The sequence below is a fragment of the Sceloporus occidentalis genome, unplaced genomic scaffold (assembly GCF_023333645.1).
Source record: "Sceloporus occidentalis isolate IW3139 unplaced genomic scaffold, rSceOcc1.0.p SCAF_2, whole genome shotgun sequence".
Classification (NCBI taxonomy): Eukaryota; Metazoa; Chordata; class Lepidosauria; order Squamata; family Phrynosomatidae; genus Sceloporus; species Sceloporus occidentalis.
The window spans coordinates 158,034,033-158,060,558 of NW_028316982.1; the positions used below are offsets into that span (position 1 = coordinate 158,034,033).

Here is a 26,526-nt window from a genome sequence, read left to right on the forward strand (position 1 = left end):
TGTAGTCTATTGTGGCCTCAGAGCCATCACTGACAGAGAAGTCTCAATGTCTCCCAAACACTAGCATTCCCAGGATTATTATTCCTGAAGTGTGTGAGAGAGATATAAAAGCTAGGGACTGGATTCATTTGGAGGATCTCTGTGTCCAAAACACACTGCTTGGACTGCCAGGGCTCAGTGCTATGGAATCCTGGGAATTGTAGTTGATTGTGGCACCAGAGCTCTCTGACAGAGAAGGCCAAATGCCTCACAGACACCAGAATTCCAGAGCATTGAGCTTTGGCAGTTAAAGGGATCTCAAAGTGCAGGGGGGGGGGGAGAGAAAAGCCAAGGAGTGTGAATGAGCAGCTCAGGCTGTGGCTACTCTGAGAGGAGGAGGAGGAGGAGGAGGAGGGAGGGAGGGAGGGAGCCAAGGGAAGTGCCAGGACCATGCGGAGGAGCCCCTGCTTTTCCTCATCATCGCAGCTTCCTCTCTTCCACCGCTCTGCCCCCAGGCAACGCTTCCTTTTGTCAAAAGAGCTCTGGTGCCACAAGAAACTACAATTCCCAGAATCCTATAGCACTGAGCCATGGATGTTTAAGGGGGGGGGGTCAAACTATTTCTGCAGCCTTTTGCTACCCCAAAGCCCTTCCTATTTACAAGCAAGGCAAAAGCTCTTCCTATACCAAGCCATTGAAAACCAACCCAAATGGAGGGCTGATTGCTTCTTTCCCATTGCTCAGCTTCGGGAGAAATTTGCATATTACAAGTAAAGGTGTTTAGGGCCTCAAAAACGATCCTGTGATAAAGAATTACAAGAATACTGACGCCATATACATTTAAAAGATGAGGCAATTAAACTCCCAGACAACATGAATGATTTATGGCCTTTTTTTCTTTTCTCACTGTAACCTGGAAAGTAAGGCCTCTTGCAAGGTTTATATACCAAGTGGGCTGGCCAATAGCTCTGAGTGGCAGATGTTTTGAAGAGCTGCTCTCTAGGCTACGCCAGTGCACCAGGTGGGGAGAGTGGCGCACAGCCGCGCGCAGGACAGCGGGGAGGAGGCAGGGGAAGCTCGAACCGGGGGCTAGGGGCCAAACCGGACCGGGTCCGGGAGGGGCCCCCCAAAAGCGGGTTTGTCACGGGGGCCACCAGGTTATGGCATCCCTATTCAGGCAAGGCCTGATGGAGCTGGCCTGCCTTTCTCTCCCTCTGGATGATGGTGGATGGAGGGAGGGCCTTCTTCTTTCAGGCAAGGTCTGATGGAGCTGGCCTGCCTTTCTCTCCCTCTGGATGATGGTGGATGGAGGGAGGGCCTTCTTCTTTCAGGCAAGGTCTGATGGAGCTGGCCTGCCTTTCTCTCCCTCTGGATGATGGTGGATGGAGGGAGGGCCTTCTTCTTTCAGGCAAGGTCTGATGGAGCTGGCCTGCCTTTCTCTCCCTCTGGATGATGGTGGATGGAGGGAGGGCCTTCTTCTTTCAGGCAAGGCCTGATGGAGCTGGCTTGCCTTTCTCTCCTCTGGATGATGGTGGATGGAGGGAGGGCCTTCTTCTTTCAGGCAAGGTCTGATGGAGCTGGCCTGCCTTTCTTTCCTCTGGATGATGGTGGATGGAGGGAGGGCCTTCTTCTTTCAGGCAAGGCCTGATGGAGCTGGCTTGCCTTTCTCTCCTCTGGATGATGGTGGATGGAGGGAGGGCCTTCTTCTTTCAGGCAAGGTCTGATGGAGCTGGCTTGCCTTTCTCTCTTCTGGATGATGATGGATGGATGGGGGGCCTTCTTCTTTCAGGCAAGGCCTGATGGAGCTGGCTTGCTTTTCTCTCTTCTGGATGATGATGGATGGATGGGGGGCCTTCTTCTTTCAGGCAAGGCCTGATGGAGCTGGCTTGCCTTTCTCTCTTCTGGATGATGGTGGATGGAGGGAGGGCTTTCTTCTTTCAGGCAAGGCCTGATGGAGCTGGCTTGCCTTTCTCTCTTCTGGATGATGGTGGATGGAGGGAGGGCCTTCTTCTTTCAGGCAAGGCCTGATGGAGCTGGCTTGCCTTTCTCTCCTCTGGATGATGGTGGATGGAGGGAGGGCCTTCTTCTTTCAGGCAAGGCCTGATGGAGCTGGCTTGCCTTTCTCTCCTCTGGATGATGGTGGATGGAGGGAGGGCCTTCTTCTTTCAGGCATGGCCTGATGGAGCTGGCTTGCTTTTCTCTCTTCTGGATGATGGTGGATGGTGGGAGGGCCTTCTTCTTTCAGGCAAGGCCTGATGGAGCTGGCTTGCCTTTCTCTCTTCTGGATGATGGTGGATGGATGGGGGGCCTTCTTCTTTCAGGCAAGGCCTGATGGAGCTGGCTTGCTTTTCTTTCTTCTGGATGATGATGGATGGATGGGGGGCCTTCTTCTTTCAGGCAAGGCCTGATGGAGCTGGCTTGCTTTTCTCTCTTCTGGATGATGGTGGATGGTGGGAGGGCCTTCTTCTTTCAGGCAAGGCCTGATGAAGCTGGCTTGCCTTTCTCTCCCTACCAGCTTGAAGTCACATAATAATAACAAGTGTGGGTGCTGGCATGAGACAGGTAAAGAAGGAGTGTGGAATTTACATAGATGAGATTTTTAAAAAGCATGTGAAATTGACATAGATGAGACAAAAGGAAGAGGGAAGGCATTGTTACATTGTTACAAATGATATGAAGTCAGCCGTGAACTGTTAGGTGGTACCAAATTTTTCAAGATGGGGAATACACAGGCAAATAGCAAAGTTCTCTCCAGACAGAATGAACAGGCAACAACAAAACCATGAAGTCAGGTTCATTGACTTCTTACCCCAACATCTCTTCCCTAATAATATAAATCACGAAATTGGAAACTTGCTGTGACTGTGAGAAAGAACTTGAGGTTATGGTGGACTGATCAGTCCAAAGTCAAACTTGGCACTCAAGGATCATAATGCTTTCTCATAAATCTGTGATTGAGTTATTAATCTGTATGGATTTGATCATTCCCACTCAAGTTAGAGTTGAAAAAGGGTGCACATAAGGAAAAGAAATAGGAGAAGGTTATTTAGGGCTTTTTATTTAGAAAATCAGCAGAAGGTAGACACAATAAAGTATATAAATAGGAGATGGTGTGGAGAAAATTGATAGTGATGATTTTTCCCTCCTTTAGTACTGGGCTATTGCAGGGGAGAGATTCCTCTCCGAATTGCTAGGCAGGAGAGAACCAGCGTGGTGTAATGGTTTGAGTCTTGGACAATGACTCTGGAGACTGGAGTTCAAATCCCCATTCAGCCAAGAAGCCCACTGTGTGACCTTGGACAAGTCACTCTCAGCCTTAGAGGATGGCAACCCCACCTGAAGAAACTTGCCAAGAAAACTGCATTATAGTTTCACCTAAGGGTCGCCATAAGTCAGAAACAACTTGAAGGCACACAACAAAAAACAACAAGATTCAGGACAGGTGCAAAGAAACACAGCTCTACAAAATATATCATTAATTTGTAGAATTTGCTGCTAAATAGTGGCCACTATTTGAGATTACTTCAAAAGGGCAAGGAGATAAGCAAATTCATGGCAGGATGGGTGTGTGTGTCTAACAATGGTTATACACCGTCTTAACTCAATGGAGCCTTCATGGCTGCAAACTTTGGAAGGAAGTTGCATTCAAGTCCTGCTTGAGGGCTTCCAGGATATTTTTTTTGCAAGAAACAAGAAGATGTACTCGATTGATGATGAGTCAGATCCCAGCAGGACTATTTTATATGTGGGGTGAGGTAGGAGGAAGCATGTTCGGGCTTTCCAGCATTTTAGTCAACATTTTCATTCTTAGGTGTTCATAAGAAAAGGTGGAGAGGAAAAACTTTGTGTGTGTGTATGTGTGTGTGTGTAGAGAGAAAAGAAAGAGTCCATTATCCATGTAAAGAATCCTCAAAAGTAAGGCTGTTATTGCTTTAAAACACACACACACACGCACACACAATCACCTTTCTTTCCAAAGCAAAATCAGTATCCTAGAAGCTATTCAGATCAGAAAATCTGATCATTAGGATCAGATGCAATGCAATCACAGTACTGAATTTGCTCTTTTAAAATATTGTTCAACAATAGCTTTTAGAGTGAGGTTTAAACTGTTTGTTCGGCATGGAATCAGAAACATAATAGTATAAACTTAACTACATCATATAAAACAGTGACATTCTATTGCTTATCTATTATCTGCAACCAGGGCAGCCAAAGATATTATCCTTTGTGGCTGTGTTTCCCTAGAACAGATCCGCAGAACTGGTAACCTGCCAAGCTAAATGTCAGATGCTCAGGAACCTGTTTTGTGTACCCTTCCCCAAGCAGGTTGCCTAAAGAGCAGCTCACTGTTTGCTTAGCAGCAGAGTACTAGTAAATATGAATATGTGGCTCCAGGCCTCTGTTTAGCTTACTAGGCTACTAGTGTGTGAATCTTCCATCTAGAACTCTCATTCACTTTCTGTTTCAAACCATACATCTTCCAACTTCTCTCAACCCCCCAAAAACCTCTGTGACACAGGACTTTATCACATGAGGTTATAAAGGTGGAATTTGAACCCATCTTTGGAGGGTACTTACCATACCATATTTGTCCTGCTGCTGTTGTGCATTCTATTTGTTACTGTTGGGCATTTTTTCATTGGCAAGCAAAAGTCAATAGGCTCTTAATCTCACTGGTAGTCACTAGTTGAAGATTAATGATGTAAATTTCATAAAGAGTTTAGTTTGAATATTCTGTGTCTATTACTTTATTATTTGAGATATTTAAAATACTCCTTAAAACATACAAATAAGAATGAAGTGCATCTCTTCCCCCCTCTTTTTTTTTTTTTGACAGAAATCAGGACTGTGACTTGGAAAAAAAAGTATCAGGGATTTGTAAAGTTGAAGGTTTTCATGGCTGGCATCCATAGTTTTTTGTGGTTTTTTCAGGCTATGTGGCCATGTTCTAGCAGAGTTTCTTTGTGACGTTTTGCCAGCATCTGTGGCTGGCATCTTCTCTGATGCTGGCGAAACGTCAGAAAGAAACTCTGCTAGAACATGGCCACATAGCCCGAAAAACCCACAAAAAAAAACTATCAGGGATTTGATTGTAAATATCCAAATGCAAACATGATTAAGACCAAGATTTGGGCCGGTGTGTATACATAGGCACATATTTCTACATGCTTTTAAAATAAAAAATGTCTATCCATGTGATCCTCTGAAGTCTAGTACATCTATCATATATATGAGGATTGGAGGCAGGAGAGTGCACCACACTTTACACTGGGGTAAGAATCCTGTGGCCTTCCAGACATGAAATTCCCAGAAATCTTCATCATGTAGGAGCTTACATTTCTGGGATTAGCAGTCTGGAGGGCTGCATAATTCCCACCCTGCTTTAGATATCATAACCATTCATTCTTGTATACATATTGGTTCTATGGAAGGAAAGTAATGAAGGAGATTCTTGCTTTGCTATGACCAGCAAAAGAGCACATATTGATAGAACATGCCACTAAAACAATTCTGTTGGTTTCTTTTAGCCATCAAGTTAAACCATGACCTTTGTTAAAGCCTCTGGGGCAGTGGTTCCCAAACTTTTCACCCTTGTGGCCCCCTTTACATCTGTGGATATCACCCACCCACCCACTTGACATATGAATATAAATATTTTGTTTAATTAGTGTGTGTCTTTTCATTCACACATTCATATACATTCATATCTTAACATTTTATGAGGAAATAGCTCCCCTCCCTTCCTTCTCCTCCTGCCGCGAGTGGAGGCTCCAAGTGCTCTCCTTGCCTTCCTCTTCCCCTCCAGGACAGAAAAGGCTGGGAAGCAGAAAAGAAGGAGGGATCAGGGCCTCCAAGTCACCCCCCCCTTGAGTAACTCTAACCCCCCAGGGGGTTCCACCCACCATTTGAGAACCATAGCTTTGGACCATTTTTTTTAAAGTGTACATGTAAATGATTTAACAGTTTTAGCTCTTTCTGCTGTTTTAACTTGTTGAACTGTTTAATAAACTTTTTATCATGTTTAAGCTATTTTATTGTTTTTATCTGGAATTGTTTTAATTGGATGCTATCATCAGATTTCAGGAAAGAAGTATTTTAATAAAAATAAACATTAATTCTCTATGTTAATATAAAGTTAAATATATAGGTAGAAGACCAAGAGTGGGTCTGGCGTATTCTGGCTCTGACGTTGTCCCCAATTCTCCCTGTTACCTGAGCACTCTTGGGTGATGCTGGGTGGCTGTCTATATGCACATCCCACTGTGCCTCCTGGCACTGGTGCAATTAAAAAATGAGGCATCCAGGGATGTCGAAAATGAGGCACCCAGGGATAATCACACAACTGGGCACCTCATTGTGACTTCAGAGGGAGTGACTTGCCCCAGCAGGTACAGCAGCAGGTAGCAAAGCAGGATGCTATGTAAATACTGGCTGGTATCAGTCTGGCATGGTCTAGATTTTCCTAGAAAATTAGGAGCAGATGGTGAATTTGTAAAACCAGATTAAGTCAAGGTTGGCCTGGATTCAGTGCAGAACTGGCCTTCTCACATGAAGACTGTCGGTACTCGAATCGGTCCCTTGGCTCTGCCTTATTTGGATAGGGTGGCATGAAGGTGAGGGAAACTGATATAAACGGTCCATGTAGACATCCCCTAAGAGTTTGGAAAAGTTGTATCTCTGGTAAGTGATAGACCACGCTCTTGCTGTTAGTAATTCTCTTGTATGAAAATGCCTTGTGATACAGTGGTTTAAGTATTGCACTAGGTTTAAGTGGTTTAAGTGTTGCAGTGGTTTAAATATTGCACTAGGTTTACAGTGGTTTAAGAGGCCGTGGTACACTGATTTATTGTATTGCACTAGGACTCTGGGAAGCCAGGGTTCAAATCCCTGCTCAAAGCCATGTGAGCCCCTGGGCAAGTCATATGTCCTGACCTTAGGCAATGGCAACTCTTTTTGGAATAATTCTTGCCAAGAAACCCCTGTGATACGGTTGCTATAAATTGGAAATAATTTGAAGGCACATAACAACAAAATTATATTGACTTGATATTTATGTACAATAGTTTCTAGGGTACTTTTGCTTTGAACTCTCTTTGGCTTGCCTAACTGAAGAGTTTTGTTTATCTTGAATGTCATTACTTGTATTACATATAGGAATTTATATCTCTCTGCAGAAAATACTTGCATTTGTAATTTTATGAGTGTTACTTAAAGCTATTGCGTTGAATCTTTTTTCCTGTTTCACCCTGTTAGCTTTTGTTTGTCACAATTTCTTGCAAGAAGTCTATTCATAAACAAAACTGGTGGTACGTTACAGAACAACAATCTTATTATGGCAGAAGTTTCTGTAGACTTGAGTCTATTTCATGTATCTGATAATGAAGGTGTTGTCTTGTCTATAAAAGCTTATGCCACAATAAAACAGTTAGTCTTTAATGTACCCCAGGACTCTTTGTTGCCCTTGCTAGGGTAGGCTAACATGTCCACCCCCACTGGAATTCATTGAACACATGTCTTCATTTAGTTTTCTGTTGACACCATTGCCTGCTTAAAGATACAGCTCCTAAGCAATGAGGTAAACTCTTTCTAAAGCATCAGTATGGCACTTTTTTGTAGTTTTTTCAAGAAGTCTTCAGCTCATGAGCAGGTTTCAAAGGAACCTCATCTCCATATGGTTTTTCTGGCTAATCCTTTATCCACCATCTTCAGCTCTCATTCCCTTGCTTTCTTGCCTGTGGCTACGTTTCTATCTCTGCATCAATTAGCCCAGTGATTTATACAACAAGCAAGCAGTTTAGAGGTAAATGGTACACAATTAACATCTCATTCCACCATAAAGGGTATGCTAAATACCCCAGTCACTGCTTTCTCTGCCTGGAATTGAAATAAGTGTTTGTCCTAATTCATATGCTATCTGATGTGAAGTGGGTCTGCTTTGTGCTGCACTACACCATTAATCTAATTATAGATAGCTGCAAATGAAGTGCTGTCTGAGCACAGAGGCTGAAGAAAAATAGCGCTTTTGTCATTTAGCATGACTCTGTGAAGCAAGATCACACTTTGCATGGCAAGCTGGCCAAATGGAGATCTGAATAATATTGCTGCCTGTTGCATGCTTTCTAATTACAAGAGCCTTGTAAACAGAAGTAGGTGCTGGTGTAAATAGAGCTGTAGATACGCTGTCATGTGGCTTATAGGAGGAAAATCCTCGGAGTGCTGTTGTATTAAATGATGCATCCTGATTGACAGCTACCTTGAGACTGCGTTGATGGAGTTGTCAAAGCATTATGCTAACAGGCTGCTCCAGTGACTGCAGATGTACAGAGCTCTGCTATTCAAACTGCTTTCTAACTGTTATCTGTTCATTTTACGTTGTTCAGCTGTGTTGTAACTCCACATAAGGAGGACAGCTACAAGCTTTATTTCTGTATGCTTTTGACTCTGACTGCTCAACCTTAACCTAAAGTGGAAGGAATCTGTTTTGTGAAGCCTTAATCCTTATTGGGGAGTTTCCCCCACTGGGGTGTGATGTATTACTCGGTGGATTTAAAGGTGGGAAGTGTGAACAAAATTAATTGCTATTTTAATTAAGTTTTTTCTTCCTGGGACACATACTGCATAGTGGTGACATCTCTTTTCTATTCCCCCATCCATTATATGTGTTTTTAGTAGCCCCTTTTGTATTATATATTAGAAGAAGGATTTTCTACTCCTGCCTGAACTACAGTATTTTATGCTGGGAAAGTGAACCTTTACCTTTGGCTATAAATTAACTCCAAAGACCCTTAGCTGACATTCCTGTTAACAGTGTGAGGTAGCTCATTTTTCTTAGCAAAATGCTCACTGAGAACATGTTCGCACAGATAATGTCTCACAGGAACTAGGATCTTCAGGCTTAAATTAAATCACTACTTTGGTTGATCACAGCACTGCGCTTTTTCAGTTGCTGCAATCATAGGCATTCTTCCCAAATAATGGTGGCTGGAAGCTAAGCAACATCAACCTGGTTAGTACTTGGATGGGAAGCCGCCAACAAATAGTAAGTGCTATAGGCTATATTTTTCAGAATAAGGAACTGGCGAAACTACCTCTGACTATTCTAGCCAAAGAAAACTCTGTGAAATTCATGGTGTTGCCATAAGTTGAAGAAAAAATTGAAGGCACAGACACACACAATGGTGGTTGTATCAAGAGAGAGCTGTGGGATGATAGTCCGTCCACCATATTTAACCAATTTATAGAATGAAACTGAAACAAGATGGATACTTCCAAGCTTTCAAGGATAAATAACCTAAATACATATTTTTCAGTTTATGCCATGCCAACTAACCTAATGAGAATGTTGAAGTTTAAAGAGAAATGGTATAAGACAATATAGGGTACACTTTTAAAGATATTTACTAGAAACTAAATCCCATTTAATTTAGAGAGCCTTCCATCTGAATAACCAAGAAGATGTGTTCTGTTCGGAGATAACAGAATGAGTGCCAGTTGTATGCCATTTAACATACTAGAAATGCTGGCCATTCAAATGCACTGTTTCTAACCTCTTGTTAAATTCTTAGTGCAAATACTTATTAGCCATGTAGCAAAGCGAATTTCTCTTGTAGTCAGCTGTGGCAGACAAGGAATCCTGTGCCATGTTAAAAACTGTACATTCGTTGTAGCATCATATTTCATAGACTGGCAATGCATGAAGTGTTCTCTTTAGTTGGACTCCTCAGGGCTAAAGTAGACTTCACCCTAAGCTGACTGAATTAGAACTGATCAAGAAGTATGGTTCTGTCCATTTAGCTTTGAACAAATAGACTGTGGTTTCTTGATCCCAGTACCAGTGCTGATACAGAAAAAAACTGGAGTGACTGGGTTATCAGCTATACATCTCACAACTGTGATGTATAGTCACTTTGCTTATCTTACAAGATCCTATCATGGAGTTTTCTTGTCAGTGTTCTTCAAAAGGGGCTTGCCATTGGCATCCTGTGAGGTTGAGAGAGTGTAACTTGCCCAAGGTCACCCAGTGGGTTTACATGATCAAGCTGGAATTCAAACTGAATCATAGTCCAATGCTCAAACCACTACACCACACTGGCTCTCTCGTGGTTTCAGACAAAAACAAGCTTCTGAAGCCTCTCCTAGCTTGCATGCACTTCATTATTATTATTATTATTATTATTAATTCATCTTAACCACATTCTGGTGTTATTTGGACACATATGTCCTCGTTTTCATCTATGAAATGTTGGAAGGTATGAAGCTAAGCAGGGTTAGCTCTGGTTAGTAATTGAATGGGAGACTGGCAGGGAATACCAGGTGCTGTAGGCTAAATTTCAGAGAAAAATAATGGAAACCCACCTCTTGAATATTCCTTGCCTAAGAAATACCCATGAAATTCACGGGGTCACCCTAAATTGGCAGGTGACTTGAAGGTACACACACACAACAATACTGGACCAATGGACTTATTCAATGTGAAGCAGTTTCCTATTCCATTCAGGATCTTTTTTTTTCTTGCCAGTGAACTGTGACTGAGAAGGGTCGGGCTCAGCAAGGATGAAAGAAGGTGAACTGGTATTCCATGTTAGGTTACCCAAAGTAGGCAAACCTTGCTACTGTTTCCCTCTACAGTCGTTCAGTTCATGATTCTTGCAAATGTCCTCCTGTCCTTGCAGCATTTGTAGGCCGCCACTTTACTCATCACTTTCACAAAGTTTAAAGGGGAGAGAAACCCCGGTCTGAGAGCCCTGGTCTTTAATTTAAGGCTTGGTTACCTTCCAGTTGGACTAAAAATGCAGGGATTGTGATTTGGTGGTATTTGCAAGCTTTCAGTCATCTTTGTTTCTGAGCCAGGCATTGTTCTGGTCTTCCACAGTCCTGCACATTTCTCAGATGAGCCTACATGTTAACATCCTTGGTATGTGCTCTGCAGCTCACAGGCACCCCTCTGTCAGGCTGTTTTTTAATGCCTAGGAACTGTTTTACAAAGGAATGCTCTTAAGGGGGGGGGAGGAGGATGTTTACTGGGGTTCAGAAATGCATAATGTGTGTGTGTGTGTGTGTGTGTGTGTGTGTGTGTGTAGATATGTATATGTGTGTGTATGGGAGAGAGAGAGAGAGATCACCCTTGCCTATACTACTTTGCAATCCTATGTTCAGAGGGGTCATTTGTCCCCAACTGTGCCCCCAACCAAAGGCCCTTCCTTAGAAGTTGACTTGGGGTTTTGTTTTGCTTTTTGCTTTTTTTATTACAATAGCTCATTTCCCCCCTCAAAACAGTCTAAAGAACAATAAACAAATACAAAAGGAAAGGGAACAGCTCATCAATAACAAAGGCCTGCATTTGAAAGCTTTTGGCTTACTGATTCTCACATCTCATTCCAAGGAAAGCAGGAGTCCTGCAGAGAAAGGAATCTAGAAGATAGGGAAATATGAAAACAGAAAAAACAGAATAGCTGGTAGGGCCTGTGATGGTTGACAAGAGAAAAGGAAGCCTTTTACTACACAACAGTTGGGAACAGTTTCTTGCTCCCCCATTTTAACAGTCAATGTTACAAGCCTGATTGTTCTTTGGAGGAACAAACAACATAGTTTTCAAGCTGCATATTTTTTTTTAAATGTCTCCAAGATTAAGCAACAACTGAATGCATCACTTATAATCTACAGCCAAATAATGTGGAAAAGCTAGTGTCAGTCTAGAGAAGCTAACTTGATACGTATTTCCTTCCAAGATACAGGTTATTTTTATTATTATTTTGAAAGTATTTGTTGAAGGAAGACATTTGCTATGGATACCGAAACTCTGCAATTTAATGTAATTACATCTCTCCCAGGCTTAATGAAAGACTTTTAACTACAATTTATCTTTTGATAAATAGACCCTCTGACCAGAATGTTTATTAGATTGACAGCAGAATTTACTCTATAAGCTTTTCCCTCTTGCCACATGACTCAAGCGAATTTTACTAGAAGCAAAAAGCTTTCATGGCACTGTAATTTTCACTGAAGGATCATATCCTTTAAAAACTGACACACACTTGTATGTCTTGACTGCAAAACAGTCAAGAGCAAAGAAACAAGCGTAAGATGTTGTTATTTGGCCTGTCACTGAGTATAGCAATTCCGTTGGCAACTTTTGCTATTGAATCCCATCAACCCTCCTTTTCTTTTCCTCTCTGGGTTGCAAACATGCTTCCACGGTGTGATGGTGGGTTCCTTATTTGAAAGAGAGATTCTGGAGGCAACCATTTTGGTGATAATGGGAACTAAAAATATTCTTTTCCTCTTCTTAAGAAAATGCAAACTGACAGAAATGAAATTATGTCTGTCAGGTAATTTATGTTTTAAGACTGGAGAACCGGCAAGTGAGCTACTAGAGTTGCATTTTCAGTATATTTTTGGTGTCCTTTGTCTGTGTGCTTTATTAACTTGCTATACACCTGGGGTTATTCCTCCATGCAGTCTAAACTGGTTTCTAGGTCCCAGTTTTGGGAAATCCTGGATAACTGCTTTTACCAAAGCTACCTTGGAATGTCCCTGGGCTAATATTAAACTAATGGAACCACTGATTTATATGTGTATTTGAGGGGAGATATTATTCATCCTCCCCAAGATATTTCTTTTCAGATCAGAGATTTTTGTCAGAGATAATACTAGGACATGGTGCAGATTCACTAAATGCTGTTATTGATGTTGTTGTTAACTATGTATGTCGGTTGCTGATGTTGTCTTGGCCCCTTTCTTTTGGTTAGATTTAGCAGGCTTAACAGCCACATGGATGCTTTGCTTAGTGTACCAAGATGTTATTTCTGCGTTGGAAGCTTAAATTTTTATTTCATAGATATGAAGAAGTGGCTTGAGTTCCATAAAATCTCATACCAAAACAAACCAGTTTGTTTTAAAAGTACCATAAGACTCTTCCTACATTTCCTTCTTCTTTATCGTTTAATACTGAAATCAACAAATATGGCTGTCTCTTCCAAAACTGCCAGTACAAGTTGAGTCTCACATATCTGAAATGTTTGGGACCAGAAGTGTTTTGGATTTCAGAATTTTGTGGATTTTGAAATACCTGTATTTGCATATGCATCCATAATGAGATATCTTAGAAATGGGACATAAGTCTAAACACAAAATCCATTTATGTTTCATATACACCTTGTACGCATAGCCTGAATGTAGTTTTATATAACATGAGACAAAGATTGTAAACATTGAACAGTCAGAAAGCAACGTCACTACCTCAGCCACTCATGAAAGAAATTTTGGTTTTTTGAGTATTTTGGATTTTGGAATTCAGATAAAGAAGACTCAACCTATATTTGCATATACATAATGAGATATCATGGATGGGACTCAACTCTACACACAAAATTTATGTTTCATGTATACCTTGTACACATAGCTGCAAGGTAATTTTATATACTATATTTTAAAATCATTTTGTGCATGAAACAAAATCTGTGTACATTGAACTATCAAAAAGTAAAAGTATCATCTTGACCACCCATGTGAACAATTTTGGATTTTGGAATTCTGGATGAAGGATACCCCCAACCTGTATTATTATTATTGGTTTACTGCTTTTTGCTTTTTATAAAAAGTTATGTATTTTGTTATTTTCTACCTTGGCCTGGCAACTCTGTTTTTTTCCCCTTCTGTTTCTTTATGTATGTGATATATTGCAGAGTTTAGGAAGTTGTATAGAAGCCATTAGAAGCAGTGCAGTGCAATGCAGTGGTTTAAGTGCTAGACTAAGACTCCAGGAGACCAGGCTGCAAATCCCACACAGGCCATGAAAACCTTCACGGAGACCTTGGGCAAGTCACACTTTCTCAGGCTTGGAGGATGGCAGTGACAGCTCCTCCCCCAAGAAATCATACCAAAACAACTCCTGTGATAGGCTTGCCACAAGTTGGAAATGACTTGAAGGCACACGACAGCAACAACATAGAAGCTGCACTGGAATGCGTGGGCATTGCATAAAGGCATGAATCTGTGTTACCAGCCCTATATTGCATTTGAGACGATTGATGTTGGATTGTGTTTCATGTGGTTAAAATACTTAACCATTCCTGATTAACTTACTTTCACCCTCACTGTTGTATAACTGCTCGAGAGAAAGAGAGAGAGAGAGAGAGAGAGAGAGAGAGTCCATTCTGTTGGGTAATTTGGTTTCATTTTAGTTTTCTCTTTGTTCCCCAGAAATCAGTGGGTTTCAAACTGTACTTTTCAGAACCCAGGTGTTCTCAACCTGTGGGTCGCAATCCTTTTGGGGGTCGAACGACCCTTTCAAAGGGGTCGCCTAAGACCATCCGAAAACAGTAGCAAAATTACTGTTATGAAGTAGCAACGAAAATAATTTTATGGTTGGAGGTCACCACAACATGAGGAACTGTATTAAAGGGTCACAGCATTAGAAGGTTGAGAACCACTGTCCTAGAGGTTGTTTGTCCAGCCATTCTGTTCTGCTTGTATTAGATGACTGGGAAGATTCTAGGGAGCTTTCTATTTGCTTTGAAAGACTTTATGAGTACTTCATACCAAAACAGATGTTGTTGTTATGCACCTTCAAGCTGTTTCTGACCCTGTGGTGAGCCTATCATGGGTTTTTCTGGTGCTGAGAGTGTGTGACTTGTCCAAGGTCACCCAGTGGTCAAACAGAGTCAAAGTCAAACACTCAGAGCACTGCACCTAGTGGGTTTGATAATTAACCCTGACAATGTAGTGTAAAACCCATACTCTACAATGGGTAGGGATAGCATAGCGGATGGATCAATGTAAAGAAGGGCCTGAGGATTTTGAACTCCTCTGCCATAGGTTATCAGATGGTTTACGCATATTTGCACAATGGGGTGAAAAGTGCAGGTAACTTTGTTTTAGTAGTGAAAGTCCAATTATAGAAAATAACAACAACCAACAGCTGAGATACTGATGCCAGCTGATGCTGGAGCAAACTGGATTATTATATGCCCTTCCAAAGCAGCATTTATTATCAATACCGTTGATAATAAACTGGTGGTAGAAGCCAAAAACTAGTAACTTTCTCACAGAGACCTGCTGCCATCTACTGGAATTCTGAATGCAGTGTCCTGGGTGGGCTTTATAAATTTGTGCCATAGAAATGAAAACTGACTTGGCTACCAAGTATGACCAGTCTTTTCAGATTAAAACAAAAACAGGCAAAACGGGAAAAGGGGGTGGGGGGTGGGATCAATTGCCGAACTTTTGTTAACCTGTTAGGTAAAAAATACCTTTTTAACAAGGATCATATTAATTAGTCTTCTCTCCCTTTAAAAAAGTGTGTAATTCTTGGGATATAATATAATAGTTGTTTGGCAAAGCAAAGAATTTTGTATAGCACAGAAAATGACACTGGATGATATAATGACAGTGACAACAATTATGATTTATGTCACCTAATCAACATAGCTTCTACTTTGAGCCTTTTAAAATGGAGCTATATAAATAAAAAATTTGGATTATTACACTCCTGTAGCCTTCATGTAAGAAGCTGGGAGGCTTCTGTGTGCACAAAGTCCGTGAACTTTGTTCCACTGTGCAGACAAATATCAAGCTCCGAATTCGTTGTGTTTCATGCTTTCAAGCAATCCTGTTTACCTGATCTCTTCCCAGCTCATTTACTGTGATGTATTTTTGTTTCAATCAAGTCTCCACATTTTACCATGCACTGCTTTAATTATAAAGCATGCTAGACAGCAGGTGGAGAGATTCTTTCTCAGCCTCAGTTTAAAAAGGGGACCACAGTATATCTCATAATCATTTTAAGTTTGGGTTATGTAGTGTAGTAAGAAAGGCGTACGTTAGTGGAGAAATTACAAAATTATTCTAGTTGCTGAACATTTGCAAAATGATAGATTGTTTTTAATATGTATTCATCTCTACACCACTTCAAGAATAGGTTGTTATAAGTGCTGAACTCTATTTCATAAAACCTTACCAAAATTCATATTAAACTCAATTTCATAAAACCTTACTAAAATACATATTAAAGTCTAAACATTTAAAGTAGGTCTCCCTGTATTACATTTTTATTTTATTTTGCATTTTACATAGGTAACATAGCAGCGATTTTAACAGACTTTGATCACATATGTGCATTACTTCCTTTCATTTTGCTTCCAATGTTTTTTTAAAATAATAATGAAGAATTACACGTGAGAAAGCAAGTTTCCAGGTCACATATAAAGGATAAATTAGACACAAGCATGAGGGTATAGAATGTTTTATATACCTTGCATCCATTTGATCAGTCATATTAGTTACAGTTTAACAGTCCTTCAGTATTAATTTTTGTAACATTTTTCTCCACTCTCTTCTCCCTTGCTCCCAGTACAAGTTACATATACTGACTAAGCTTGCTGCAGAACTGAGTAAACACATGCCAGAAAAACTGGTGGAAGATACCAGCAGCATTGTAAGGTCACCAATGCCTGGAGCAGTAGTGACAGTTTCCGTAAAGCCCGGAGATATGGTAAGATAGTTACTTTTCATGTCATTCCTCTCGGGGAAATCAGGGTTTGAAATGTGTTTTAAACTTCCCCATGGTGGGAAAAAGTGGGTTCTATATCAATCAAAAAATAAATAAATAAATTTAACTTTGTGCTTTTTAATAGACTTGTTTGTTTATTTATTTTAAATGTATCATAAGATTTTAGCTGACCGCCAGGAGAAAGTCGGGATACAAAACAAAACAAAACAATAAATATTGAGGCAGTTCTGCAATATTTTAAAAAGTATTCCCTTTTACTATATGCCTAAAAATGTGAACCCGAGAGATGCAAATGCCCTACATGTATCAGAGAGCCTTGACTGACTTGTGATTTGTGATTGCTTGCATACTTTATGACAAGTTCACCACACTCTGGTTACAGATCTGCTTTCTTTTGGAATGCTGCCGGCCGAAGAAAGCGCCAACAGCTCATGTTTAGAGAGGGGTTCAGCTGAAACCATTGTGGTGATGTTGTGTAACCGTTGTGAAGAAGCAGAGAACAAATTTATTCCAGTGATGCATTACCTTGTAAATATATTGGCAAGAAATACTTTATATAACAACAAACACTCCCACCCCCATTTTGGTATTGAGTCTTTAAGCTGCTCACTACTAGTAGCTATTGTTTTTAAAACAGAATACATCAAAGGCATCTGTGGTTTTTTTTTAATATTAGCACAGGAAAGGCCATACTTAAATATTAATTCAGTTTATAAAAACACCCCAGAAACATAATAATCTTTTTTTAAGTGTGAACCCTTATTGCAGTTGGCCCCTACAAATTACCCAACTAAATGCATCAATTAAGCACACCAAAACTGAACCCAGTATTTACTTCTGTGAACATAATGGCTGTGTTCACACAGTACAATAAGCCAGGATGCCTGTCTTATCTTGGCTTACTGTGAATGGACAGTATGATGCTACACCTACTGTAGCTCATTTGCTCTCAGATCTCTCTTCTCCCTTTGTGTTAGTAGGTAGAATACACCAGCAAGGGGTAACACAGCAATTAAAGATAAAAATGAGTTTATTCAAAACAAACAAACACATACACAGAACATTTGCACATAGAAATCTAATGATGTTGTTTTGGGTGAAATCTCAAACCTATCAACATACAGGTAAGAGGAACCTTGTTGGGTGGGCATGTTTTGTTACACTTGAGTTTGACCCTTAAAAATGTGTGAAATATTTTGTCTTGTCACTTTTATAAACTATTTCCCAAGCTGAGAAGAAGGGTTTAAAACAAGAACAACAACCTGCAACTGTCCAAACACATCAGATCTGACAGTTTAAACAATTAAAGATTTTCAGCATGACTGTCTGATTGTAAACTGAGTTCAGACAGCCATTTTCTTTGTGTCATTGGAGGTTGAATCCTGCCATTTCTCCATGCTTTATTTTCATCGCATTAGAGTGGATTGAAAATCATAGGATGCTATGCCGTATCTTGTTATGTGTGTCTGAGTTATATTTTGTGTACGTGAAGAAGCAAAACCATGAGAAGGTAGGCTTTCTGCCAATAAATTAAAATGGGAAAAACATTGTTTCCATAGAATCAAACATCCAAAAGAAGTGCAGTACAATACCAAACAAGTTGTTAAATAATGAGGAGCGATTGCATTCTCCCCCCCCCCGCCCCGCCCATCATTTCTCCCTGCCTGTGGGGTTTTGCAGGAGGCACTGAGAGGCAGGGCATTTGAACAGTCCAGGCTTATGTTCTGCCGACTTGGACTTGTCAATGGTAATTGGGCAGCTTTAATTGCAAAAACACGTTTGTGGCGTTGAAAGGGAGTTTAGCGTAAATCCTTCCTTTCCAGGACTGATGTCAAAAAGTTTTTTTGAAAGGCGATGAGGTTGTATCAGCTATCCAGACTGAATAAGCGGCAAGATGGCGCAATTCAGCTTACATGTTTTGGCTGTCCATCAGGACAAGGATCATTATCGTAGCTGTTCAAAGCCTCAAAGAACAAGGGACGGGAACTCTTATACACTCGGGTTTTTTTTTGTTCCACTGTTTGAATGTCCTGATTTAGTGTTTTTCCCTCTACTTTTCAAGCAGCCTAAGGAGTACTTAAGTACCCTTTGTATTTCATAGAGTATTTACCAGTTAATAATATAATGAGCTGTGAAACAATATTACTGGGAAATGGCAAAAAAGTTTTGAACTGAAGGTTATACTAAAACCTAAGAATACCACCAATTTTCTCTCTGTAAACTCTGGTAAATATTACTGCATGATAATATGGGGAAGCAGGGCTGAGCACTTTTATATAGTGTCATCCAGGAAGAGTTATGATCTCCAGGATGTATTTTAATTAAGAAAAGTAGATATTACATATTTGTGTAGAGAAGATAATTAACCATCTTTGAATATGGCCAGGTTTTTATACTGTAGAAGAGTGGTGTTAGGCTGAGTAGAATATGATGTTTCTTTACTTGCTAACATCTTACATTGTTTTTTGCTAAATCAATTTCTTTTTGGTCTATTTGTCTGAGTTGTGTGCTGTTATTTGACAATATGCTTTTACATGTTATGTTGTTGTTTTTTGAAAATTGTGTGCTTAGCATCAGCAAGAAAAACTTTGAGAGATGTTGCATAATAAGAAATTTCAAGTCTCATGTTTATTTTGAAGCTGAAAAGTTTGGGACATTTTGACACACCAACATGAAAATGTAGTGTAATGCAATTGCTAGTCCCAATTAAAGTACATATATTCATTGAATCAGTTGCTGAATGTAAATCAACAACCATTTTTCTCTGCTGTATCTGGGACTAGAAGTAACTGGACTTTAGGCCAATGTATTTACTTGAAAGAGTGCAATTCTGCCTAAATTACACAGTGGCTAGTTTGACTGAATTTGTGGCTCATAACTTATGGGTAGAATTCAGCCATTATATTAAAGTGCATGGGATTTGTTTCCATATAATAGCTGAGACCCATAGAATTATCTTCACAATTTTTAATTTTATCCCTTTATAGACATGTATCATGTGAAGGGAGCATTACCTGCTTATCAGGAGCAGGACTACCTAGCTTTCCCCTGCTGTACCATCCTTTAATTAATGTGGACTGTCTATAGTAAAGAACCGTACTTTTGAGCAGCTGCTTACACATTGGCTTTTATGCAGCTGGATATATACAACCTGAGTTTTGATTGCATGGAAACCTAGTATGAACAAGTTGTTCATTCACAGACTTCTTCATTGCAGACATAAGTGTCTAAGGCCCGTTACAGACGGGCCATATAGTATGCGTGGAGCGCGTACTAGGGTTAGGAAGGGGCGGTGCTTCCGCACCCCCCTAACCCTAGTGCGCACTCTGCGCGCACAAAATGGCAGCAGCCATTCCACATGGATGCTGCCATGATGACGTCACAACCACGCCGCCTCTATACGGGGCGGCGCGGACGTGACGTCGCTCTGCGCCAGGGCGCTTAGTGCACCCTTAGCGCGGAGCAGGAAGGAGCTCCGTTTTGGAGCTCCTTCCTGGTTTGCGCTGCTGGGCGCAGCCTTCAGACGGCTGCGCCCAGCGGCGCAAAGTAGAAAGGGGTCAAGCGGCCCCTTTCTCCTCCTCCCCGCCGCCGCGGGGTGTCCTTGGGGCTTGAAGCCCCAAGGACACCCCTTTCCAGTCTGCGGGGAAGTGGCCCTTTGCCACTTCCCCGCAGCCTGGAAAGTGGCGGATCGGGGCCTCAGCGGCTGCCGTTCTGGCCACTGAGGCCCCAATACCCCGGGGAAAGGGGCGGGTACAGGCCGGCTCAAAGGGGCGGTCTGTAACGCGCCTATGTGTTTCAATGTGTACTACATCTGGGGTAGACTCTACAGTTTGGTATCCTCTTCATTTGTGAAGGTAGATTTTTTCTTCAAGCCCAACATTTTCCTTAAATAGCTACGCCGCCAAATGAGTTTTGCTATAGATCTGGAAGTGGGGTGGAGGGCAACAATGTGTTTGAGAAGTCAGTCACAGTCCTTCGATCGAACCCATTATGTTTTGGATTAAGGTGTTCGATAATAAAGTTAAACATATTTTGTTGTATAATTAACAAAGTTCAACTCTAGGTCTTATAAAGTGTGGAGAAGAAAGAAACAGAGACTATGCATTCTGAGCCATGTGCACAGCTGATGCACATCTGGATGTTAATCCAAGGCCTGTTGAACTGGCAGAATATATCTTTTGCTAGGAATGGATATTACCATCTGGAGCCATTCATTTTTGTTTCTGATTGTACATATTTAAAGTAGATCATCATATAGGAATAAACCTGACATATTAAACTATGATAGGCAACAGTTTCATTTTGTTTTCACCTGAAGCAAGTGCCGCTTTCCCCCATAGTTTGAGTAACAGGACTTTTGTTTCATTTATGTTAAAAGCCACTTTGCGTACTTCCAAGGATGGGGGATATTAAACAAACATTAAATAGCATATTCATGCACTGAAAGCTGTTCTAAAAAGATTACTCTTTTAGCTCACTGTACCAAAAATGCTTCTTTGTTAATTAATGTTTATGTCTAACATGGCATGGACAAAACACTTTGATTTTAATTCTTTTTACACTAAAATTACATTTTAACAACAACAACAAATTCAGCTATAAAGTCTATGGGAGATGTAAGCCGATTGCTTAGAGTCACAATATTCACTCACTTCAGTGTAGTCTATTTAAAAATTATTATTCATTTCAGAGTAATGGCTAAAAAATTATAGTTGTCAGGCTATATGCAGTGAGGTAAATACATAGACTTTTCCCAAGCTTCCAATTTTCTTGATACATTAAAGGATTTTTTTAAAATAAATAATTTCTCAAGTTTAAAACACTGCTTTGCGATTTGCCAAGAAGAGGAATAAAGCCAGGTCAGCAAAGTCAGCCAAAAAGACGTTTGCTTTGCTTTCATATCCCAAGTAAAATGGTACTTTTTGAATTGCAGGACAGGAGTAAAATGGACACATGAGTTGAGTCAAGAGATCTCTGTGAAAATATGTTCATCACATTCCACCTAGTTCATTAATATATTTTTATGCTGAGTGCTTCCTGTTCCAGCAAAAATTGTTACAATTAATAGCAAAGTATTAGAAACTTCAGTAAACTTGAAATAATTCAATAATCTGTGCCTCTGGGTTAGTCTTAACAATTTAAATTTCTGTGTAAAGAAATGAATTTAAAACATTGCTAACTGATCTGATAGACACACACACTTGTGTTATAAATAGGACTTACAGTGTTCATGTGATATGATATATATATGTGTGTGTGTGTACTTTTGTTTTCACTATTTGCTTTTAATTTACATTTAAAACTTCTCTCTTTCTTTTTTAAAAATTTAAAAGAACAGACAAAGACATTTCCAAACTGTCCCTGTTATTGGCCATGGCATCTTGGAGTAAAAAAATGCAATGACTTAGAGATAATTCTTAATTCAGAAATTACTAAAATAAAATGCTTGACTATTTTAAAATGTTGTAATAATAGATTTCTCTCAGATAAAACATGAGAGATTTATTCTGTGTCAGAGGAGAATTGAAATACTTCACTAGTCAAATGATAAGGGTATGTTTTCAAAATTATTTAATTTTAGGCTGATACTCCTGTGCTCACAAACATTCAATTTTAAAAGACTAGGGAAAAAATGTCTTACTGAGATTACAGATAATGTCCAGCCATTGTTCTGTCTTTCAAAATGTTCAAATGCAGCAAACCGAAAAACACCTTACAATCCTCTCTCTTTCCTTCACTTCAGTAAGCACACCACAGGAGACTGCGATGTCTTGTAAAATGTAAGGTTATATTTTTAATATACTACTTGTTGCTTGTAACTTCCTCCCTTTTCTTTTAACACCTTACTTGCTGTTTAGCTCTTAAAAGTCTGAAATAAATTCTCATGGCCTCTGTTAATTAGCAATGCTTTGTAAAACAAGGGCAGGGGAAGGCATAGGAAAATGCTAGTTAATTAAGTCACACTTTTAAAAATGCCTTTTACATAGCTTTGTGATATAATGTAATGGACAGCAAATATTGATTAGCTGCACTTGTCACTCTTGTGTAAATGGCCTGCAGTTTCCCCCTTTATTTTACTCTGTGTGTGTGTGTGTGTGTGTGTGAATGTGTGCCTTCAAGTCATCTGTCCACTTACAGTGGCCCCATGAATTTCATAGAGTTTTCTTAGGCAAAGAATACCCAGGAGTGGTTTTGCTAGTTCCTTCCTCTGAAATATAGCCAACAGCACCTGGTCTTCATTGGTGGTCTCCCATCCAAATACTAAGTAGAGCTGAGTCTGCTTAGTGTCCAAGATCAGGCGGGATCTGATGCCTTTAGCGTATGTTGCTCTTCATTTAGAAAGGGGTTAGCATTGCCAATGAAATTCTGGTGTTCTAGTGTTATCTTTATGTACTGATAGTCATCTGTCATGCTAACACTTTTTAAAAAAGAAAATGATTCTTGTGCCTAGTAATTGAATTCCTACCTTGGTTTCTGGGAGACAAACTGCCCAGCCCCAATTTGATATATAGTCTGTATAAAGGTGGTGTTACACCAGTTCCCCCTGAGTTGTTGAATTTAACACAACATTATTTTAAATTATTACTTTTAATTTCAGAACTGAAGCGTATGGCAATGAAATAACAACTACAACAACATTTTTGTTTCATATGTTTAAGATGTATGCTATCTTTCTTCAAACGTATGAACATTTCTTAACAGTCCCTGCTCCCTCAAAATATTTCTGAGCTAACATGCTTCCTTCCCTTTGGCTGTCAAGCTTGCCCCTCATCCCAGAGGGAAATCTGGACATTCCCAGAACCTCTGGGAGCACTTCTGTTGTGGATAAGTGGGGGTACAATGATTGGTGCTTATTGCTGTCAGGGGAACATCACTGACCTCTGGTTAATCAAGGGTCAGAAAATTTAGGATGCGCTCTACCGAAATTCATTCTTTAGAGGAGTGTGGCGTAAAAAGTTTAATAATCATCTGTCAAGCACTGTTAATTGCCGCTAATTATATTTTCAACTCGGTAGCTCCTGTTTCAAAATTAATTTGAATGGAAGGGGGAAATGGCACTAATTATTTTACACAGATTTGGACAATGTCAAGGCTCCAGTTCCTCCTGATTTTGTTTTCTACATAGGTGTCTGACGCCAACAAGTCACAGAGATAGGGAGAACCTCAAGGATGAGCAAAAGCCAAAACAATTCAGCTGGTCGGAAGGAGAGAGAGATCTACATGTAGCATGGATACCAATGTACGATGCTTAAAGCCTGGCATTGATACTTTAAAACACTGTGTTACTTTCACTCACTTTTAAAGATCATTTTTACCTATCTCAGGATTTTCTGCATAAGCATGTTCAGTGTAGGCAATGATGATCTTGTAGCCAGAGTTTGTCATTAATTTGTAACATTAATACTAGCTACGTTCTTTAAATCTGTTGCCACTACTCCTCTACGAATATTGAGGACTTCATTTTCCACTACCCTTTGAGTTCAGAAAAGCAGTCACAAAATAAGATAATGGTGTTTCAGATATGGAAGGTTTTGTGTCCCCATGTCCATTCTGATTTAGTTTATTTCGGGACTTTTGCTTAAAGTTGTGTGTGATACTTCCCTTCCCCCACTCCTGTCCAGATCCATGAGTCTTTCCCATGCAATATATTGAAGCACCTGTGTTCTAAAATACAAAAGTCTGTTTAAAATGTAATTGAAGGGTTTTCACTTTTGAAGACAAGTCGGCAGGGTTGATATTGATCCTTCTTTTTAGGGAGCCCCAGTGCACCAGAAGGTGATACAGTAGAGAGGGCCTTGCAAGTCCTCGGAGCCTTCTGTCTAATTTGGCAGAAAAACACAATGTAGGGCAACAAAAGAATGATCCGATACCGTAAGAAATTTCCATCCCACCCTCCTCCTCCTTTTCCAACCGTAAAAAAAGAGAAGCTTAATTTTTTCAGCTGCACACAATGATTTGATGCTCACTCTTGCATTGAAACAGTTGCTGTCGGAACAGGCAGGAAACAGTTTTCTTTTAATTGCTGAAATCATTCGGAAGTGCTTCGTGCACTGCTTCTGTGCAGCAGATGCTGTGCATTAATTGGCCTGTGTAGGACTGACCCAGGGTTCCTTGCAGTGGGCCCAATGTTAAGCACGGGGTTTAAATAGCTTATTTATTATTTTGGATAAGCTGGCAAACATGTTATGTTCTGCACGTCCTGTATTTCATGGTCTGCCATTCTAGTATCATGAGGCTTTCCAGCCCCGGTAATGTATTAGCAGCAGGTAAGCTCCAAATAACATCCATCAGGAGTAATTTTTGTTTTATTTTTTAAAAAAAAATCACAGATACGCCAATGACTGATGAACCTGTCTTTTGTATGAATGTTTAGCACAGTAGAAAGCCATATGCCACTGGCACAGTTTCCTGTGCATTCTTTACAGTGGCTGGAGAGTAGCAGGGGGAAAATTCTCTTGCATTTGCATCCTGTCATTTATGAACAGTTTGCATTTTCCAAAATAGCTCCAGGCTTTGCCTGCGTGTGTGCGCGTGTGTCCTCAAAGCGGCAAAATGTGTGGTTTAGGGTTTCTTAAAGGCAAACTGACTACTGCTCTTGTGTTCTTTAGCCAGGGATATTAGAGCTCATCCTTAATAGGGAAGCTTGTTTTGTAACTCTCCGTCTGTTCAAAACAGACCTTACCCCATTAGAAGGTCCTCCCTTGTGTGGGAGGACCACAGCTGTTACCGTAAATCTCATCCAGTAACTGTATAACCCCCCATTTTGTGGTTCTGAAGGATGAAATTGAGAAATGGAATACGGTGCACTCATCCTTTACCTCTCCAATTTTAGGCCCTCGCACATCATTTTCATGCTTTTATTCCAAATCAAACGACATTAGTGAGCAACACCACCCTCTGCTTAAATGTGTAGCATCAAAGGCCACTTTTTTTTATACAGTGCTGACATTTTATTTTATTTCACAAGGATGGGTGAATCTATCTCCTCTCAAAATCTTGCTCATTTCTTTAAGATTGCCCCCCTCCAGTCTGATTTAAAAGGCATTTTGAAATGAAGTTTCCACAAAGTAAGCAAGGCCCCAACTTAGATTTTTTTTTAATGGCCAGATAAAAGGAAAATGACTTTCTAAAAGGTTTCTGTTTCTTTAAATCAATGTAAGAAAAGTGGATCTAACTTCTTATGATGGGATATCAGGGCTTTAATACAAATAAGAAGTGGCTGAAATCATTAGCACAACAAAGCAAACTATAAGCTTGAAGATAAAAGTCCCTGGGGAAGGAGTTCTCTGAAAATAAATGGGACTTGATAGATTTCCATATCATTTATAACTTCCCTTAATTACACTTGGAAGACTTGCCAGTAAAACTGGAAAATTGGCAGCCTATATCCATTATAGTAATTTTGCCGACCATGGCAAGCAGCTGGCTTTACTGGATTTTATTTCCCATCACTCACAATTAATCATCAGCTGGAGATGTCTGAAACTCTTCAGAACGTAGCAATACTGTGTGACATTTGGGCCTCCTTAAAATGCTAAAATCTGCTGAGTAAATGGGCCGAGCTTTCTTTCCTTCAAGCTAACTCATTTTGGTGCAAGGCAGGCTGCTGCTTAATGAATGCCACTTTGATAATCGGATGCGAATGTGAACCTTGACCTGGTGTCAAAGGAGAGGACGCAGCAAGCTGGGTGAAAGATATGAGACTCAGATCTGCAAACTTTACACCAATTAGACAGAGTGGAGAAATACATCAGTGCCCATTGGGTTTATCAAAAAGACTTGCAGGGCTTGTGACTGTTTTGTAAGCCTAACATTGAAGACATCCTGTCACAATCATTAAGTCTTTATCAGATGATTCACAAAAGTCTTAAGGGAGTGGGCCAGACTCACAAAGATCTCTTCAAGAGCTTTTCTTCATTGTACCTCTGAATGTAAAGAGAAGGACAATTAACACTCGTGTTACTCTCTTGTAAGCAATGAAAACAGATATAAGATTACTACTTCTTAGGGTCCCCCCCCCATTTTCCAAGAAT

General features: G+C 40.3%; 1 protein-coding gene across 11 annotated transcripts in view; it reads left to right on the forward strand.

The window, feature by feature from the left end:
- Positions 1–26,526, forward strand: part of PCCA (propionyl-CoA carboxylase subunit alpha) — a 308,554-nt gene that overhangs the window by 275,365 nt on the left and 6,663 nt on the right. For 6 of the 11 annotated variants that reach the window (XM_089511213.1, XM_089511214.1, XM_089511219.1 and 3 more), the window contains one exon: positions 16,334–16,474. In XM_089511213.1, the coding sequence (XP_089367339.1) occupies positions 16,334–16,474 (141 nt within the window). Of the gene's footprint in view, positions 1–16,333; positions 16,475–16,874; positions 16,948–22,235; positions 22,273–23,618; positions 23,733–26,526 lie in introns of those variants that run through there. The other 5 variants (XR_016280158.1, XR_016280157.1, XM_089511216.1 and 2 more) reach the window with 5 other exon arrangements.